This window comes from Protopterus annectens, chromosome 2.part1 (genome assembly GCF_019279795.1).
Source record: "Protopterus annectens isolate FY-2018-M chromosome 2.part1, PAN1.0, whole genome shotgun sequence".
Lineage (NCBI taxonomy): Eukaryota > Metazoa > Chordata > Ceratodontiformes > Protopteridae > Protopterus > Protopterus annectens.
The window spans coordinates 769,478,389-769,499,081 of NC_056729.1; the positions used below are offsets into that span (position 1 = coordinate 769,478,389).

A 20,693-nucleotide genomic window follows, 5' to 3' on the forward strand; every position below is an offset into this window, starting at 1 on the left:
TTACTGTTTACATATGTTTCCAGATCCCTGACTACATGGTCAACTCTTAGGGGTGTCATGTCAATGGAGTAATTAGCCTGAGTGGCATTTTTCCCAAAAGGCACTATACTGCATTTCTTGTCATTGAGTTTTAATCCTTGACATTGGTACCAGTCATTTGTCTGTGCTGGACCACCTTGTAGTATATGTGTGTAATGGGGGGGCAACTATGGTAGCTCCCAGTTTGCAGTCATCTGTAAACTTGGTCAGCCAAAGCCCCTAGACAGTAGCCTTTACCTCAGAAAAATGGCTGGTAAATAAGAGTGGTCCCACGCGTGGAGCCCTGAGGTACCCCACTCGCCACCAGTCTCTTAGTGGAGGTGGTCTCACCAATCCTGACTTCCTGGGTCCTGTGAGTCACCTGGCAATCCAGCAAGTTATGAAGGGGTTTATGCCCAGTTTGGTGAGTTTGTCAACTGTAGCCAAAGGAGGTATTGTAGAGAATCTCTTAGCTAGGTCCATGTAGGCAGTATGTACCATTTTCTTATCCATTGCCTTGGTGACCTTCTAAAGACGTCCACCAGGTTTAGTAGGCATGACCTTCCTGGGACAACGCCAGACTGGGTTGTTCCAGTGTGTGAAGGTTGTCTGTCTTTGTTCCTGTCCATGATAGTCCATTCCATAACTTTGCATATTCGACTAGTCTGGCTAATATGTTGGTAGTTTCTGGGTTTAGTTGATGGTCTACCCTTACGAAGTGGGATAACTGTTTCAATCCTCCATTCTTGTGTTACAAAGCCTGTTTTGAGGATATACTTGAAAAGTGACTCAAGTGATCCTGATAGGTCATATTTCAACCTGTTTGGAGGTATCCCAGGATGATGATGTGGCCCATTCTGGCAGTGTTTTTGGCCTTAGAGAGCACCACCAGGACCTGCTCCCTATTAATAATAATTGGGGTGTAATGCTAATAGGTATGTCATGGGGAAGTGAGGTGGTTGTTAGTAGGTATTTCATGGGGGTCAGGCAGAGAGGGAGTGGGGGTGAAGTTTGAGCTGAATTTCTCAGCCAGCAGATTTATGTTGCTCTGCTCATTGAGATGGAACCACTGACCAGCAGTTTGAGGTTTCAGATGCTATCTTGACCTCATGATTTACATTAATTAGTCCTCTTTAGTTTCCTGTTTAGTTTAATTAGAGAGCTCCTATCATTATGGGAATTGATCTTCCTGATTTTAGCCATGGGTTTTTCCCCTTTTGTTGTATAATCTATTAAGGTTAGGATTCCACCGGTGTTGTTTGTTTTGGGCTTCTAATAGGTACATCAACCTCTATACAGCCATTTACTTGGTTGTACAGGGTTTCTGTGAACAATTTGGCATAAGTTGCTGTGAACTTGTCAAAATTCAGTGCTCCTCCCAACACAATCTCTTAATAAGATGTAGTTAGTTTGATGACCGGGGAAGTCCACTGGGCTTTCAAAAGCCCATTTTCAGTGGAGGCTTGGGGAGATAAGCTCCATGACACAGTTACAATAACAAGTCAAAATGTCAAAAATATTATCAGTAGTAAGTTAAATCCATCATTATGTCTGTTGTTTGGAACAGTTTCCTCTTATAGTACACGTTACAGTACAACTTAGTGAATTTAGCTGTTGACAGACACAGTACATGTTACAGTACAACGGAGTGAATTTAGCATAAGTAGGTGTTAAAGTATAGGTGCAGTGATGGTGAAAATTTGTTCTATAAGCAGAGTGAACATAGTATAGTATTTACAGAGAATGTATTAGTAATGTAAAAGATGCAAGAGATGAGCAGAGTGTTAAGTGTGAGTGATGAATTACAAAGTAGGAACTCATGTGGGTGAAGAGCAGGGGCAAATCCACTTGGAGGATAGATATGAGTGAAGGAGGGATTTGAAGTTGGTGGGATTTGCAGTGTTTCGAAGGTGGGGGGGGGGGTTTCAGAGTTTGGCTATAGAGTAAGATAGCAGGAAGAGACCAGGGGAGATGGTAGGAGGCGGCTAAGGTCTTTCTGGTTGCTGGAGTAAGGGTAAGGAAGTGGTTATGTCGATACAAAAGTCCTAATTTCTGATGATTTTTTTTAATAACTGTATTTATACGGATGTCGAATTTTAGATTATCATCGATAATGACACCAAGGAGCTTTCTCTGAGGTAAAATTTCAATGGGGGTGTTGTTTTGGGTTAATATAATGGAGGAGGAATTATCAATGGTGGAAGTTCTGGAGGGAGTAAATACCATTAGTTTGGTTTTGGTCGAGTTTAGGGCAAGGTGGTTGTTCTATATTCAAATTTCAGTTTTTGAAAAGGCTAATTGGGTTTTAAATAGTAAGTCAGAGAGGTGTCAGCACTACAGATGATAGTGGAATCATCTGGATACTGAATTACAGAGGAATTTGATGTGGTTTTGCCTGCTGATAGTTGCGCATGGATGATCTCTGGGGCATCATGCTGCGCTACTAACCTGGAGATATGGGTATCCTTGATGAATATGGATACACCTCCGCCCTTTGTACTGCGATCCGGTAATTGAGGCCGGAAGGTATGATATGAATTGTAACCTGGCAGTGGTGCAACCTGGGGTGCTCTCTTGAGCCTTGAACCAGGTTTCCGTCACTGCACAAACATCGATTTTCTCCATGCTGAGGAGAGTCTCGAGTGTGTGCATTTTGAGGATGAGACTTCTGGCGTTGAGTAGCATTACCCTTAGTTTTTGGTTACCTGTGCTGGTTACAGTGGTTGGGTTGTCCTTTGAACCTTGCCTAAAAAAAAGGCACTATGGGGACGGCAGCCAGTATTCGAAAACCTAGGGGTGACAGGTGCAACCCATATCTGGCAAAACACCGAGGCTTGTCTATCATGTCATCCCAGGCAGACAGACACTGGATCCCCTTAGAATGACACCAGAAGCTTAGCCAATTGTTGAATTGATCATTTTGTCTTTGTATTGTGGTATCATTCTAGGTGAAGGTAGTATGCTACTCAAGGTCAGGGTCATACCAGCTTGGGCTACATGATCAGAAAGCTCCTCAATGTCTCTTTTCATGTAGTCCAGGGAGGTATGTCTTAGATCATTCACACCAACATGTACAATGACAGCGTCATACTTGTACTTGTTCTGGAGTGACCTAAGTGCCTGTGTTATGTGGCGGATCCGAGCACCCAACAGGCAGCTGACAGTAACCTTCTCCTTGTTCAGCCTGGTGAGTGGAACATCCGTGTGCCTTACTATAGAGTCTCCTATTATGCCAAAAATCTCCAAGCAGCTAAATGCATGCCAGTACCATACCTGAAAAGCTGTTTTTGTCCTCCGGTGTGGATGTCCTTCGACAAAAGGTTCTTGACATTTAACCACTAGTGTAACATATCAAAATTCATCCTACTGATATACCGTGTTGGAAATAATAGTGTTGGTATTGTGACCTGCATTTATTTTGTGAACTACCTGCAATGTCATCATATCCATTTAATTTGTATTGGTTGTACATTGTCACTTTTTATCTCTCTTTTGGTGGGTGGAGTTTATGCAAAAACTTTTTCACTAATGTTGACTGCTAAATAATTTAATAAATAATGGTCTGAAGCTCTTTAAGAAAGCTGGCTGGACATTAACAGGAAGGCAGGACTATTTCCCAATATGCAAGTATACAGTATTCAAACCCTCAATTACTGTCCTATGTGCACCCACAAAGTCCTCACTAGACTTTTTCTTCCTAACATTTAACTGTGGAACTCATGATCAACTGTTTTGATTCATGTGAAAGAGAACTCTGTGTTCATAATTTTTCTTTTGTTTTTCTCTTTATAATTAATTTCGCATTTGCCTTGTTATTTTTAATAATTTTTGACCTGTATCTTTATCTTTGTTTATGTTTGCTGGGGCTCTTTCTCCTTGGGTCTCCACTGAAAATGAGTTGCTTACTATCAGTGCAATGCAAATAGTTAATAACCTTTTCTTTTTTATAATTATTTTGTATTGTGATTATTTAATATTTGTATATTGTCACTTTTATCTTTATTTATGTTTGCTGGGGCTTTTTTTCCCTCTCGGGTCTCCACTGAAAATGGGTTTGTTTATAAACTCAGTTGGACTAACCCGGTTAGCAAATCTAAAATAAATAAATAAAATAAAAATTTGGAATGGTTGTTAATGAAAATGTTAAAGGGGGCCTAGCACAGATCCTTGTGGGGTACACTGGTGGGGTTATGTAGTAAGGAGGATATTGCGGATTTCCATTTTACAGCTTAGAGTCTTTCAGAGAGGTAACTAGAGAACCAAGATAGTGTAGAGGGGGAAAGGTTGTGAGTGGAAAGTTGGGATAAGAGTATGGGATGGGAGACTGTGTTGAAAGCTTTAGATAGGTCTTGGAATAAGGACGATACTAGTTTACCAGTGTCATGGGCCTGGTTGATTGATTCATGGAAGGACAGAAGAGCTGTAGTGGTACTATGCCCAGGGCGGAAACCATGTTGGGTGGGGGTGAGAAGGTTATTCTGGGTTCGATGTGACATTAGTTGGGCGTGAATACATTTTCTAGTATTTTTGAGAGTGGAGAGAGAATCACAATTGGCCTAAAGTTGGTGGTATCATAGTTTTTACCACCCTTGTGGAGTGGAATGATGAATGCGTGTTTCCAGATAGATGGGACGTGGGATTTTTGGATGGATCTGTTTACTAAAATGGAAATAGGTAGGGCTATGCTGTTGGCGGCAAATTTGAGGAAGAAAGGGGGTAGGTTGTGTGGTGCAGAAGAGAAAGGTTTTAGTTGGTATAGGAGTTTTTTATGATGCTTATGGGAACAGGGTTGGATTTCAAGGAGGATGGCTGTTGTATGCTGTCAGAAGGATGTAATGAGGGTGGGGGAGAGAGAGCTGGGTAGAATGTTGGTGAAGGAGGTAGTTAGTTCAGCTATACAGTCCACAAAGAAGGAATTTAATAATGTGGCGGTATCAAGTTCAGAGAGATTTGGGTTGGGGTAGGGGTTGTCTTTGATTCTGGGATGGAGGAGAGAGGGGATAGTATTCTAGAATTGTTTAGGGTTGGAGGAGTGTGCTGATTGGAGTTTGGTGTAGTAGGATTTCCAGTCTCTCTAGTTAGTTTTTTACGGAATTTCTGAGCTGTTTGTATTCTACTAGGGTAGTGGGTAGATGTTCATCGTGTTTCACTGTTGCAGTCATTACTCTTGGGTTATCCTGCTGGCAGGCTACCCGCAGTCGGCCTGAATTCCAAAGTCCTGGTCCGGAGTCAGTTGCTGTCGCCTCTTCCCTGAGGTCAGTGCGCCAGGGGTATAAAAGATGCAGCCGACACCATTTTCTTCAGTCTTTCTTGCAACGCGGTGCCCGAAGCAGAAGCAGTTCGCAAGTGCCGGTTGGCCGACTCCTGGGATTTTCAAATCCGAATTTCAGAACCAAAGTCTTCATTAAAGCTAAGTACCCCGTTGGGGAAACTTTTTTCTTGCTCCCAACCTATGTCAGAAAAAGTTAACAATTGTAATTCTTGTGGGAAGCAAGTACCTCATAAGGATTTTCATTCTTACTGTATTCCTTGCCTAGGCCCTGACCACGACGTTGCTGGCTGTCGGTTTTGTGCTAGATTTAACCAACGCACTATTAAGCATCAGTTCGATTTTGCATTTCATTACTTTGGCCGAAGATTTAACTATATAATGCCGTCTGAACAGCCGACGACCGGAGTTTACAAAAAACGCAAGGACAAGGAAAAGGATAGGCATCCAAGGTCCAAAACCGACGATAAGGCCTCTGCTAGGCCAGTCGCCGGTTCTCAGTGAGGTGCTTTCGCAGCCCCTGATGCCCGCTACCTCAGAGCTACAGGCCGCTTCCGACTCCCACATGGAACCGACTGGGCCTCTGGATACTCAAGGTATTGGACACTCAGAAATCATTCCCTCAGATGAGTCCAGAGCAGGCATCGGCTTCTGAGGGTGTCTTCAGACCTACACAGCTATATGTTAAGCCATCTTCAGCTTCAAAGGCAAAGACTAAAGCAGTTCTAAAGACAAAGAAACAAGTACAGCATTCTCCTACTCTGACTTCCATGCCTAAAAAACAGATGCTTAAAATGGCCGAAGACCTAATTACTTTGATCAGGGGTTCCCATCCCTCTCCTGATAAGAGGCCTAGGCAAGAGACAGAATATGATTCTTCTGATCAGGTTTCAATTTCATCTGATTCCTCTTCTGAACAGGGATACTCCTTTCCTCCCTACGAGGATTCTGATGCTGAAGAATCCATTCCTTCAGCCTCTCCACCTGAGGATTATTCTTTTGGGGAAACCCTGCATACCATGAGGGAGCATTTTCACTGGGAGAGCCAAGATTACTCAGAATCTAAGAAAAGGCTTTGAGACTTTCTTTTACTACATCAGCAAAGACCTCTTGCTATTCCACCTGTTCTAGACATTGTAGATGATGTTTTTTCAGAGTCCAGCCTGTCTCCTGACTCTTTACCCCCTGCATCTGCTAAGCCAAACAGGTACTACAAGGTCCCAGACACTCATAAATTTCTATATAAAAACCCCACTGCTGACCCAGAAACTATATCTCAGGGTCCCAAAGGGGTCAAAGCTTCCACTGCAAAAAAAAAACTGTCCCCTCTGATAGGGATTCTATGGCACTGGACAGATGGGGGGAAAAAAGTTTACACTTTTGCTACCTTGGCTGTAAGGGCTTTAAATTGTCATTTTCATATGCTTAAATATCAGCAATACTTAATGTCACTGCTTAAACAAAATTTTGACAAATTCTGAATGTTCTGAGAACAAGGAAATGCAGGATTTATTGCATGCAGATGAACAAGTGGGAAAGCATACTTTGCAATGTGGTTATGATTCACTGGAGGCCTCTTGCAGGGCTGCTGTTACAGGTTCTGTCATTAGAAGCCATGCTTGGTTAAATGAACAGAATCTGTCTGATCATGTTAAAGCAAAATTATTAGATGCTCCATTACTACGATACTTTGGTGCGAAGGCAGAAGAGGTGTTGAAGAAAATGGAAGATAAAGCAAAATCCATGCAGATGGTTAAGGATTTCCTACAGGTACAGCCACCCAGATTTAGCAGGAACTGGCCTTCAAAGAATTGGTCCTTGTCAGACAGGCCACAAAGAGGCAGATACAGACGTCCCAGAGGTAGATCTCAGCCCCAAGGCTCATACAGGCCTAAACAATGGGGTGCTCCTACCTCCAAAAGCAGAGAAGACAAATCACAACCATACAGGAAACAGTCCCAATGACTTTCCTCTACCAGATCCAAGCACTTATCTTTTGGCAGCCCCCTTGGGGGGAAAACTAGCACTTTTTTCTCCAAATTGGCAAATGATTACCCAGGACAAATGGGTCTTGAGCATAGTGTCCCAGGGCAGCAGGTACCACTGTCACACCCTGCCACGGGCAAAAGGTATGCCAGACCTGCCACACAATCAATGGGCAGAGGCACAAAAACAAATTGCATCCCTTATGGACATGAGGGCTATTCAACAAGTACCACAGCAAGAGCAGGGACAAGGATTTTACTCGAGGCTTTTCTTGGTGCCCAGAAAGGACAAAGCCTGGAGACCAATACTGGACCTGTCTGTACTAAACACGTTTCTGGATGTTCCAAAATTCAATATGTTGAGACTGCAGCAGCTACTGCCCATGCTGGGCAAGAAGGCTTTGCTCGTAACTTTGGACCTAAAAGAGGCGTACCTGCATGTTCCAATCAGACAATCATGCAGAAGATGCCTCAGATTCATAGCTGGCTCAGTGCACTACCAATTCTCTGCACTTCCCTTTGGCTTATCTACTGCGCCCAGGGTCTTCACAAAATGCCTGGCACCAGTAATTGCATTTTGCAGACAAAGAGGAATTCAAATATATCCTTACTTGGACGACTGCCTAATTCAAGCAGAGAACAAAGACATTCTTCTAAAGCATCTGGCGTTTGTAAACAGATTACTAATTTGCCTAGGATACACAGTAAACGAAAAGAAATCAAAACTAGTACCCTCTCAAGAGATAATATTCCTGGGTGCAAGCTTAAATACAACTACCCAGATGGCTTATCTCACGCCAGACAAACAAAGGCAACTGACTTCATACTTCAAAACGTTGGCAACAAAGACCCAGTTATCTGCAAGGAAAATCCTGCAGGCCTTGGGCTTCATGGCATTCTGCTAATTCCATATGCCAGACTGCATATGAGGAAACTACAATGGTATCTAAAAAGTGTTTGGACACAGCATTGCCACAGCCTGGAAACATTAGTTGCCCTCATCGATGGTGGGCACAGGCCTGTCACCACAACAAGGGTCTGCCATTCACTCTACCGCACAGCCAGGCAGACACTCACAACGGATGCATCAGATTATGCCTGGGGGGCCCACATGGCAGGAAAATTTATTCAGGGCACATGGCCCGCAAACCAGATGCATCTTCATATCAGTCAAAAAGAGATGCTAGCTGTTCAGAATGCCCTGACAGCTTTCAAGTATCGGCTTCATCCAGGACAACTACTGATAAAGATGGACAATACTACAGTCATGTGGTACATGAACAAGCAGAGGGACACACATTCCTACCTCCTCTGCAGACAAGCAATGACTTTGTGGGACACAGCATTGACTTACCATGTTCAACTGCAAGCACAATTCCTGCCAGGAAAAATGAATACTCTGGCAGACGAACTAAGCAGAAACCTCATGGATCCCCACAAATGGAAACTGGATCCTCAAGTCTTCATCATGATAGCAAAGAAATTGGGATGCCCAGACATAGATCTATTTGCCTCCCCTCACAACTACCAATTACAGAGATTTTGCACAAGGATTTATCACAAACAAGCATGGAAAGTGGATGCCCTATCCTTCAGCTGGAAAAACCTAACAGTATATGCCTTTCCTCCACTTCCTGTCCTTCCCAAGGTACTCATAAAGGTCAGACAAGAGAAGCCAAAAATGATACTGATTGCCCCAGACTAGCACCGCCAGCACTGGTACCAAATCCTAAAGAACTTGTCTCATACTCCAGCATGGACATTGCCTCAAACTTCTCACTTACTGACCCAACAAAACAATCAGTTCCTGCACAGCCAACTCAGGACCCTAAATCTGGCAGCATGGCGGATAATGTAGCCATTCAGAACACTTCTCTTTCAAAAGCTGTTATGGATGTTATCTTGGAGGCCAGGAGGCCCAGTACCAGAAAATCTTATTCAGAAAAATGGAAGAGATTCTGTGCTTGGAACCAGGAACAAGGCATTGACACACAGATACCAAATATTCCTCAGATTTTACAATACTTAACTGAGATGCTGGACAAAGGCCTTTCCTTTTCTTCAATTAAGATTCATGCCTCTGCCATTTCAGCCCATTACGATACTATTTTTTCTCATCCTTTAATCAGGCAGTACCTCAGAGGAGCCAAAAACATCAGGCCTCCAAGGAGAGCGCCAATACCTGCATGAGACCTCAGTTATGTTTTGGAAGAACTCACACTGCCTCCTTTTGAGCCAGCCTCAACAGCTGATATAAAATTCTTATCCTGGAAAACAGCTCTGCTCCTAGCAATAACCTCTGCAAGATGAGTCTCTGAGTTACAAGCACTCATGGCTGTGGAACCTTTTATCATTTTTCATCCAGACAGGGTTTCTCTGAGGACAAACCCTACATTTATGCCTAAGGTGGTGTCCAGTGTGGCCCTTAACCAAACCATTCACTTGCCTACCTTTTATCCAAACCCACAGAACAAAGGTGAGAAAATTCTGCATTCTTTGGAGATACACAGACAGCTACGCTTCTACTTGGACAGAACTAAAGCTTTCAGAAAGACTGAGCAACTTTTAGTGGCATATGCTGCAGGATCACAAGGAAAGGCGATCTCAAAACAGACTATTTCTAAATGGTCATTGTATTCATTTCTGCTATTCACAGCATGGCAAATCAGTGCCTAAGGGCATTAGGCCTCCTTCCTCCAGAGCAGCAGCCACTTCAGCAGCCTTCCTCAGAGGAGTACCAACCAAAGACATCTTAGAGGCTGCACCTTGGAGTTCAGTGCACACCTTTACAAAGCACTACCACTTACCTCTTTACTCTAAATCCAGAGCGGGCTTTGCCACTGCAGTTCTGCAGGGCCTCACAGCCTCTCCTAATCCTACTTAGCCCAGCCACCCATCCTCAGCTTTGGGATTCAACCCAAGAGTAATGACTGCAGCAGTGAAACACTATGAACATAGTACAGTTGTGTACCTACCATAAATGTAGATGTTAGAGTGAATTCACTGTTGCAGTCCAGGTTATCCTCCCACCATCCCCCTTTCTTTTGCTGGGGTTTATCTGTACTTCTCTTTTCTATACAACCTATGTGGTGTATTTGCTTGTAGATGAAGGAAATGTTACTTTAGTGCATGTATGTTTATTGGCATAATATATTTAGCCTACCCTTTTGGGGGCACCTGACATCTGGGGCAAGAAAAACTGAAGAAAATGGCGTTGGCTGCATCTTTTATACCCCTGGCGCACTGACGTCAAGGAAGAGGCGACAACAACCGATGCCAGACCAGGACTTTGGAATTCAGGCCGACTGCGGGTAGCCTGCCAGCAGGATAACCCAAGAGTAATGACTGCAGCAGTGAATACACTCTTTTAACATCTACATTATTGTAGGTACACAACTGTACTTTTGTTGATGTGGAACTCCTTCCACTTTAGTTTCTAACTGTTACAAGGTTTGCTGGGGTAATTGAGTTTATTTTTATTTTGAAGGAGACAGCTTTGTGGTCCAACCTCGCCAGTGAGTATGTGACATGGGGTGGGGGTGGGGGTGCAGCTGTCTCCCATATTGATGGGTCCCAAGTCCAGTATGGTTGAACATCTGGTGGGTGTGTGCATTATCTGGACAAGGGTATTTGGTGTTTAAAGTATAGTAATTGTTGTACCTGTGAATATGAGGCAGTGCATGTTTCTCAGACTATAGAGCAATAGTATCCCATGATAAGGGTAGTTGGTTTAATGGTGAGTGTCTCCAGTATATTTAGATATGAGCTATGGGATTCTTGGGGATATAGAGGGTGACCTTTAGATCAGTAGGATATGGTATGAGACTTTGTGGTTATTTGCATGCGGAAAAATTCCAGGGCATTGTCTTTTTTAACTAATCAATCTATATGCTTGTTGCTAATGTAGCTTGAGACTCCTTCACCTTTTCTCCCTGTCTGTGCAGCTAATGGTGTAAATGTGTGGAAGGCACTAAAGCCTTATACTGTTGGAGTACTTTCTCTGGATTTAAACCCTGTTTCAGTAACTGCAGAGATGTCTGTATTATCCTAAGTGAGGAGAGCTTGTAAGGTGTAGAGTTTCTTGTTTAAGCTGCTAGCATTGAGCAGTAACATCTTTGGGTTTCATTTGTTATGTCGGTAGGTTTTTTCAATTTGGTGTTGCCTAAAAAAAGTTCTAAGGGGGAGGGTGGAATAAGTTTTTTGGCCGGTATTCAGAAATGTAGGGGAGACAGTCTTCACAGAGATTCAAACCTACGCACATCCGTGAAACATTCACATTTGCTTATTGCTTAACATTTTGAGCTAATGGACAGCACAACAAAAATACTCAAATGGCACTGTTCAGGCTTAATGTAAAATAGCTGTAGCTGTCACTTCAGCATAAGAATGTTTTCACTTGGAACATACTAGAGGAAGTAGCTTGGAATGCTTTCCAAGCTTTTGTGTACCACTGTTTCACTATCCTACCAAGATGTCCTTCAAGGATGCATCTGCAGTCCTTACAAATGGGTTGTCCTGTCGTCAGGCAGCCCTTCGGTCGGCCGGATTCCAAAGTCTGGGTCTGGCTTCGGCTGGTGTCGCACTTCACCCGACGTCATTGCGGCAGTTATTCGGGTATAAAGGCATCAGCCGACGCCATTTTCCTCAGTCTTTCTTGCCGCGTGGCGCCCGAAGCAGAAGCTGTTCGCAAGTGCCGGTCGGTCAGATCCATAGATTACTACTACCGAATACTACTTCGAAGACTTCTATAAAGCTAAGTACCCCGTTGGGACTCTTTCTTGCCTCAGCCGATGTCAGAGAAAGTTAATAACTGTTTATCTTGTGGGAAACAAATACCTCATAAAGATTTCCACTCCTATTGCATACATTGTTTAGGCCCAGACCACGACATAGCAGCTTGTCTAGCCTGTGCTTCTTTTAACCGGCGGACGCTTAGACGTCGCTCGGACTTTGCTGAACAGATTTTCGGCTCCGATTTTGCCTACATTATGCCGTCGGATCCTCCGACTACGCAAATAACTAAAAAACGCAAAGAAAAGGACCGACACTCGCGGTCCGCGGTTTCGGCTGAAACCGCGGTTAAGCAATCCACGAGTGTCTCGGTTTCGGCTGAAACCGAGCAAGCGGTTCTTTCTTCAGCCGATAACTTGCCTTCTACCGAGGCCTCTTCTATTCTGGTAGAAACGGCTTCTGAAATCCAGCCTTCTGTTGCGATTTCACAGGATTTATCAGACACCATTCCACTAGATATTTCTACTCCTGCACGTGGAGCTGCTAGGCCTCCTCCAGCTATGTCTATTAAGGCCTTTGCCAGGGCTAAAGCAGCCAAAACTTCCAAACCTGTGCCTGCCAAGCCCCCCTCTCACAGGCCCAGCACCAGCTCCCATATGCTTTCTTTGGCACAGGATCTCATCACTTTAATCCGTGGATCCCAGCCTCATCCAGACAGGGCCTCTCTCCCTCCTCCAGAAAAGAGGCCTAGAGCAGAGCCCCCTGAGCCAGTATCCACAGATGATTCTTCTGATGATTCAGAACATTCAGATCCTCCTGAGGCTTCTTATTCTCCTTTCAAGGACTCCGATGCTGAGGAGTCCATCCCTTCAGCCTCTCCTCCTGAGGAATTTTCCTTTAGGGAAACCTTGCATGCTATGAGGGAACAATTTCAGTGGCAGGGCCAAGACTTCTCAGACTCAAGAAAAAGGCTTAGGACCTTTCTACACTTACCACAGCATAGGCCTTTAGCTATTCCTCCAGTTCTATCTGTTGTTGATGATGCATTTAATGATGCTTGCACTTCTCCTGATACTTTACCTCCGGCTCCTGCTAAACCAGATAGGTACTACAGGGTCCCGGACACTCATCACCACTTATATAAGGCCCCTTTTGCAGATCCAGAGACTATCTCCCAGGGCCCTAAAGCTGTAGCAGCTACTTCTTCTAAAAACCCCCTCCCCTCTGAAAGGGAATCCAGGTCCTTAGAGAGATGGGGTAAAAAAGTTTACACCTCTGCTACTTTGTCAGCTAGAGTTTACCACTAATACCTGTGTGGGAGCCTGACAATACCACACAGTGGTCAAACATTGTTAACACAAGACCAGCTTTAACCTTGACAAAAGAATTGGACAGCTATGGAAAAATTACCAGACTAGCACAACTTAACTGGTGAGTAAATGTATGTTATGTTTTGCTACTGCAATGACCTGTATTTGAAGATTGGCTGATGTTCATCAGTGGATTACTGCTGCAGTAGCCATAGCTGTGTGGGTTATATCCTAGGTAGAATACAACTCCTATAGCTAAGGTAACTACAGGAGTGATGTACTTGAACATCTAGTATTGTGGTAAGTTTACTTATGTAACTGTACTGTGTTCATCATTAGATCACTAGTGAACTTACCGTGGCTATATGGATTATATTCTGCCTGGGATGTAACAGCCACAGGGTGGCCATTATATCCTAGGCAGGATATAACCTGTTTAGGTAAGGCTACTGTGCCAGTATTCTGTTTGAACATCATCTTTTACTGCATTTACTTACACAGCTGTTCTTTTAGTGTGCGCCTTGCCCAAATGTACTATAACTAACTTTCCACCTTTTGTGCATGCACCCTTTTCATTGCTCACCTTCCATTTGACTAATTGTAATGTATTCAAGATAAGCATACTCCTATCCCCTATGAGCAGCAATTAGCTTTTAAAGTTGGGAGTCAGCAGAATCATCATTGACCAGTGAAATGAAGACTTTGCGACAAGTCATTTTCCTTAAGTTCTGCTTCCTGTGGAGCCTTCTTTTGGTAAAAGCCTTAGGATGATGATGACTACTTAGTTGTAACCTTTATTACCTTCACTTCATCCAGGAAGCTTTCTTTTCCTGTCCAAGTCAGGCTGAAGTAGAGTCCTGCTTGACTCCCTGTGAAACCTGTCCTAGGGATACTTTGTCATCCAGGTTTTGATGCATTTGCCCACAGAAATGTAGACTGTTCTCCAAAGAGTGTTAACCCTTTAGAGAAGCATCCTTAGACAAATTCCTTTATCATTTATCTTGTCTACTGTAGGTCCCAGGTCTATATTACATAGACGAAAAATCAAAATCTCAAACGCTCAGATGAGCGAAAACACAGGTAATCAAAATTGCTATTGTGGGGGGCTGCGCCCCCCAAAAATGTATTCCAACTCCGAGATCGCACTACAGTGGGGAAAGGGCAAATGTTCCGATCTGCACTGTACCGCAATCTCACAATATCGATTTCAATTACCTGCGTTTTCGCTCATCCGAGCGTTCGAGATTTTGATTTTTTATCATTCTGATAGGAACCGTAGGTCCCAGAGACTAATTACTTGACTATCCTGTTTACTAAAAGGAGTCTTATGCCATAGACTATCTTAACAGGGGATCTGTTGCTCTTCTGTATTTGTTTGTCTGTGAAATTCCCAACTATTTATCCGGCATAGAGTGTGTTCAATTGTAGGTTCCGGGCAAGATTGTATTTTTTCCTCATTTTTGCGAGTACTCTACAGTAGGAGGCGCTTTTAATATACAGCACTTGAAAATGGATTGGATTGTATGTTGCCAGGTGTAGGTTTTGTCATGGTGCAGATGAGTTAGACAACCTTTTTGTCTGGAATCTGGTGAGTGTTTTTGCTACATCAAGTCTAGTCATAGAGAAAGGTTGAGGCTTCTTTCTTGTGCTGGCTCCTACATTGCATAAGATGAAGCCTCCTAGTCACCAGAGAATGCTATTTGAAATCAGCTGGCCTCCCTGTCCTCTGGGTCTCCACCTGCTAAAGCTACTTAACAGAACTGTGGCTTCATTCTTTCTTCTTCAGCAGCACTGGCTATGTATTCCTTGTATAAAGACATCTCATGGGAGACTCTTTCTCCAGGTTAGTCCCAATCTGAAGAGCTGTTGCCTGGGATGCTTTGATTCCAAGACCTGGTCTGCATGAACCATTTATTGACATTGGTCTCCATATTGTCCTTCAGTGCCAGATCAGGTGTTTTTTTCTAGGATATGTTTGCTGTAGTCAGAAGGGCATTGGAGAAGGGTGCTTATTTGGACAGGTAGAGAGGTTCTACTCCCCGTCTTGCACCCAGTAATAACTATGGATTGTCATCATTCTCACTGCTAAAGTAGACTTTAGGCTACATCACAACTGGCCAGCTTCAAAAAGCCTCTGGTTCTCTCCCACACCTTCACTTTTACTGCTGATTGGTCATACCTGGGTAGGGGAATCAGCAGTCGGTGTGAAGCATTCTCAAGTACGTACTTGCAGTCTTGTGAAGAAGTAGCTCAGAGGCTTCATAGGAACAACAACTGGCTTATTGCTTTGCTTCTTGTAAATAAGACCTAGTGGGTTAACCTTTTCACACAGATTTGTTGCCCTTGAAAAAAAATGCCCTGCACTCCAAGCATCTGTGTCACTATTGCTAGAGGAGTACTGTATGGTGGTGGTGTACATGATTGATGCCTGCAGCACACCAAGATTTGGAAATCACACTGGAGGTCAAGTTCAAGCTCTAGAACTCTTTGTGAACACAGAGCACTTGATAGTATGTTTTCAAACCACCAGGTGGTGCTGGTACCTGGAAGAATGGGGGTGACTGTACCCTGCTTTGTGAAGAAGTAAAAGAGTTTGGGAGTGAGTGAGCGGTTAGATACAGCATGTGTCTAGTAAAGTGCACATTTCCGGTGTGATAAATATCTTCTTGCGACTCTTAAGTAGAGTCACCAGTCCACTGTTAGATCACAGGCTTGCATTATTTAGTCTTTCATCTCCATGGTGAGACAACCAACAGCCAGTCAGTTTTTCTCAAGAGAAATCTTGATGCTTCCAAAGCTTGCTGCCTTCATTAGGCCAGGAACACATGGGTAGTGAATCAGTTCGGTCTGACCTTGAAAAAGCCTTTTCAGCTATACATTCTCTCCCTTCAGTCTCAGTGAAGTTCAAACAAACAAGCTTAGGCTTGTCTGCATCACCTTGACATGCCCAAGATGATTATGGTTCTTGGTCTTGTGATCTCATATAGTTACAGAACTCCATTTTGATTAGAGATTTGAGGGCTGTCTTCCTTTTGAGTAAAGACTTTTTAGCAAAGGTGGTGGAGGTTCTTTATGCAAGCGGGAAGCATTTCAGTAGGGCTAGCTTAAGTACAAGGCAAGGTTAAAGAGATTCTAATTTTGTTTTGTCACATTGTTCCATGCTGCCCAGTTCACAAGTCTAAAAGTGTACCTCAGTTATTGCAGAAAGCACCTTTCTAATCTCTTTCACAGTACTTGACTATCCTAGTTGCATATTTATTTTTTCTTCACTTTCATGTGGCCTTCTTAACCCTTTGTACCAGTGGGCTTGGCATAGTTAATTCATGTCCTGATAACTTAACATCACACAATGAATGCCTTAGCCCACTGGATTACAAGCTGAAGACATTAATGTGTAAGGAATGTTTTTGTATGGATCACATCTCCGTTGAGATCAAATGTATCGTTCTACTAATTTTTTTCAGTGTTTTTTTAATCAGTCTATTGTTTTCTGGTACTTCACAAAATGTGTGGTCCTATTCTGTACATTTTGTGTGTCTGCGCATAGTTAAGATTTTTCTGAAGAGTCAGTGGAATAGAGAAGGCAGACCAAACTGTTTCGGTTTTAACACCAGGAAGAACATTTTTTTCTGTGACTGAACAGACCATCTGTGTAATTGGCACATTACTGTGTGTTCTGCCATCAGTTGAGTAGCATACCCATAGCTGGTCTGTGCTACACTGAAGATGCCTGTCTTCAGTGCTTGTGGTCATAACTGACACTTACTTTACTTCCATCCGATCATTTGTTGTCACCCTAGGCATCGAGTCATGTGAGGAGTTCCTGAAGACATCCTCACACAAATTAGTTTCTTTGAATTTCTCTATGATTTTTCACAAGTATAAATGTACTGCAGAGGGCCATTTTTCCTTTTTTGTTAAGACGTTACAGACAACATGTGAATACTCGCCATCTTGGGTACTTTGAAGACCTTGCATGTTTTTTTTTTTTTTTTTTTTCCTTCTTTCCCTGCCATTTGGCCTGCTTATTCGGTGTCAACCTGTCTATTTCAGGTCCTGGTCTGCCCTAGTAAGTAAAATTTTAAGTTGTTAACCCAGAATACTGCCCCCCCCCCTCCCCCCAAGTGATGCTGTTCTCTTAAACTAGTTCAGAACTGAATTGGGGAGCACTAACTGTCTAACATAGAAGTAAAGACACCAGTATATGCTGGAGGGAATATACCCTCTCCAAATATAGGTACTAATGGAGAGTTTGAAGAGCAGTGCAAGAGAGTAGTGGATTTCCCCAAGTATAATTCCTATGCAGAGGTAAGATCAGCAGAAGCCTTTAACAGCTTTGTTGCTTCCTCTTCATTGTTCCTGTCATGTGTGAGCATCTTTGAAGTTGTGGTACTGTCACTGCTGGAATCAAAAATTAAAAGAATCTCAAGGCCAGTATCATTAAAGCTGTCTACTTTGTCAGTATAAACTTTGGCAGTTAAAGGAGAATAGAAAAAAAATGTGCCTTTTTTTATGTTTTGTTTTTAAGCTTCAGAGGTCGAAACTGTTAAATGGCCCAGGAGACATTGAAGCTGGGACTGGAACAACAGCCCAGAGGAGATGGGTGTACTTCATTTCGCCAATATTTATTCAGGCATTTACTTTGACTTTTCTAGCAGAGTGGGGTGATCGATCCCAGCTAACAACAATTGTTTTGGCAGCAAGAGAGGTATGTGCTAAAACTCTACTTAACCAGAAAAGAAAATTCATATTAGTAACAGCATTTTTGTATATTGTATAGTGCATGTACCAATGCAGTGCATTAAATTGTTAGAATTGTTTTATCAAAGTAGCAGTGGAAAAAATGATGCTGAGGCAGACTGATTAGAAGTGTATTTTTTATTTGTCAGTTTTCTTGATGTTTGTTTGTATGTTTAAATCATTAATAGTAAGTCCACATTCTGTACTTCAAAAGTCATGGAAAAGTAGAAAGTTACTGCAGGTGTGCTTTTTTTCATGCTGTAACAGTCCCACTGTATTGGTGGTTGAGTCACTGTTTTTATTTTCCCCACAAAGTGGCAGAAAATAAATAAAACAATTCAAATGTTTAGTTACACTGTGAATTGCTGAATTATTGTAATAGGTTGCTCTGTAATTAAAAGAAAAGCCAAAATTAAACCGGAAATTGAGTAGTATGGCCAATCAGCATTGTAGACCTGCTTTCAGGTGTTATGCATAATAGCCTGTGATATGCATTGAGCATATTTGCTGTTGTGACCCAGTCCCACTACTGATCACAGGTGATTGGCCAAGGCAGCAGTCCTTGTGCCAGGGGCTAAAACAAAATAAATGAAATCATATGGCCTTTTCTACAAAAGGAATGAGGCCTTCTTAATTCATTTGTACCCCATGCTACAAAGGGATATTTGAAACGGAGGTGTTTACGTCATTTTGACCCCATGGTAAAAAGAGATGTTTTGAGGCTTGGGTATGTTTATTCAGGCAGATTAATACAACCAGCATTTGTTTGCTGAGTAGGAGTTCAACAGACTCATGGGGGGGACTGTGTCTTTGTGCGAGACAGAAACACAAGAAATCACTATACTTCCAAAGTTTGCTGCCTTCATTAGGTCAGGAGCACATGGGGGGCAGTAAACCTATTCTGTATGAGCTTGAATGCATCACTGTCTGCAAATTTCTTTCAGTTAATTTAAACCACTGTGTACCAATTCAGAATGCGTTTTTCTCAGCGAGTACTAGGCTTGTATGAAAACACCTAGCATTACTGTTAATAACACTAACTGGTCTGGATTCTCATGGGCAATGTGTATGAGAAAAAAAGTCAATTCTGGCACTATTACTACACCCCCCCCCCCCCCACATGCTCAGCAGCTAATTACTAACTCGTCTCACTAGTACAGGTTATATGAAAAGTGTCAGAAAAAACTGACTAACTTTCTGGCCTGTGACTACATTTATAGTCACCTGACACCACCAGATTTTGAATTGGGAGAAATACAGCAATGGTGCTGTGGTCACTAACAGATGATCTACTTGAAAACATATTAAAAGACAAGCTAGCTGGAAACATTTAACAGAAGTTAGTGTTCCTTTTGTAGCATACTGTCAGTGAGAACATCATTGCAATGCAACTTTGTGGAAAGCTTCAAGGTGTCCCTTATTAATGCCCCTTTGATGGTTCAACCCTGTTCAGACCGAAAGTAAAGGAAACTCTCTCCAGGAGTGAACAAGAAGACGAGATCCTGTCTGCAGTCGGCATATGCTTTTCAACCCCACAGTGGATGATCTTCTGAAATCAGAAAGTGGGGAATAAGCTTTAGTTTCAAAAATCCCAAAATTTTGGCTAGGAAGCTTCTGCAGGCAGCCCCCGGCAGAGGGGGGAGTAACTTTAATTCCATATCTTCGGATTAATTGTTTTTCTTGTGAAGGTAACAAGAAGGGGCAACCTGTGTCCGTGTCAAAGTAGACCATTTTCAAATGGGTGTCTAAAGCTATTACTTTGTTATACTCACCATAACAAATCTGTTCCAGACAGGGTGAAGGCCCACTGTACCAGGGTCTTGGCTTCATCTGTGGCTTTTTTTGGTAAGGGTTGGATTCTCAAAATATTCTAGAAGATGCTTCTTGGCCCTCTGTGCATAATTTTACAAAATCCTGTACGAATGATTCCTTCTCTAGGTCCAAATCATGCTTTGCTAGGATCGTTCTTCAGTAGTTCCTGAGATCTTCTCCTTCCACCTTGCAAATGTAGTTAGCTATGTTAATCTACTTGTATAGCTAAGGCTACTGCAGCATTGATCAATGTCGTGGGCAGAGTACAATTGTGTAAGTTGAACTTAACATAACAGTAGATGTTTGAATGATCACTGCTGCAGTAGCCACTCCCTCTCACCACCCCCTTGTTTTTGGTGTGCTTTTTACGCCAGGTGTGGACAATCGTATTTTTTTTTTTTTTTTTTTGCTGTTTGCAGCATAGACCTTTCAGTATCAGCCTCCCTCTCTTTGCTGGCAAGAAAGTTTTCAATGGCTTCGCACCCAAAATTGTCTATTAGTCAACTCGGCAAGCTGCATGATAGCTTGTGTGCTTAGAACGTGCCCTGAAGCTTTGGAAGCTGGCCAGCTGTTACATCCTTGGCAGGATATAAACTATGCAGCGAAGGTTACTTTAGCAGTGATCAGTCAAACATCTACTGTTATGGGAAGTTCAACTTATACAACTGTACATTCCCTCTTGGGACTTGAATTGTATTTTTGGAAAAACTTACCATGCCAGCTTTTGAGCCAGCCACATCTGCCTTTTTAAAAATGCTCACCTGGGAGAGAATCTGCTGATAGCAATGCTCACCCGGGCGACCAACTTGCTGATAGCAGTCACCTCAG

At 42.8% G+C, this 20,693-nt stretch overlaps 1 protein-coding gene across 1 annotated transcript in view; it reads left to right on the forward strand.

The window, feature by feature from the left end:
* Positions 1–20,693, forward strand: part of TMEM165 (transmembrane protein 165) — a 321,260-nt gene that overhangs the window by 236,181 nt on the left and 64,386 nt on the right. Inside the window, exon 4 of the mRNA XM_044062476.1 lies at positions 17,842–18,021. Coding sequence (XP_043918411.1) covers positions 17,842–18,021 — 180 coding nt within the window. The remainder of the gene's footprint in view (positions 1–17,841; positions 18,022–20,693) is intronic.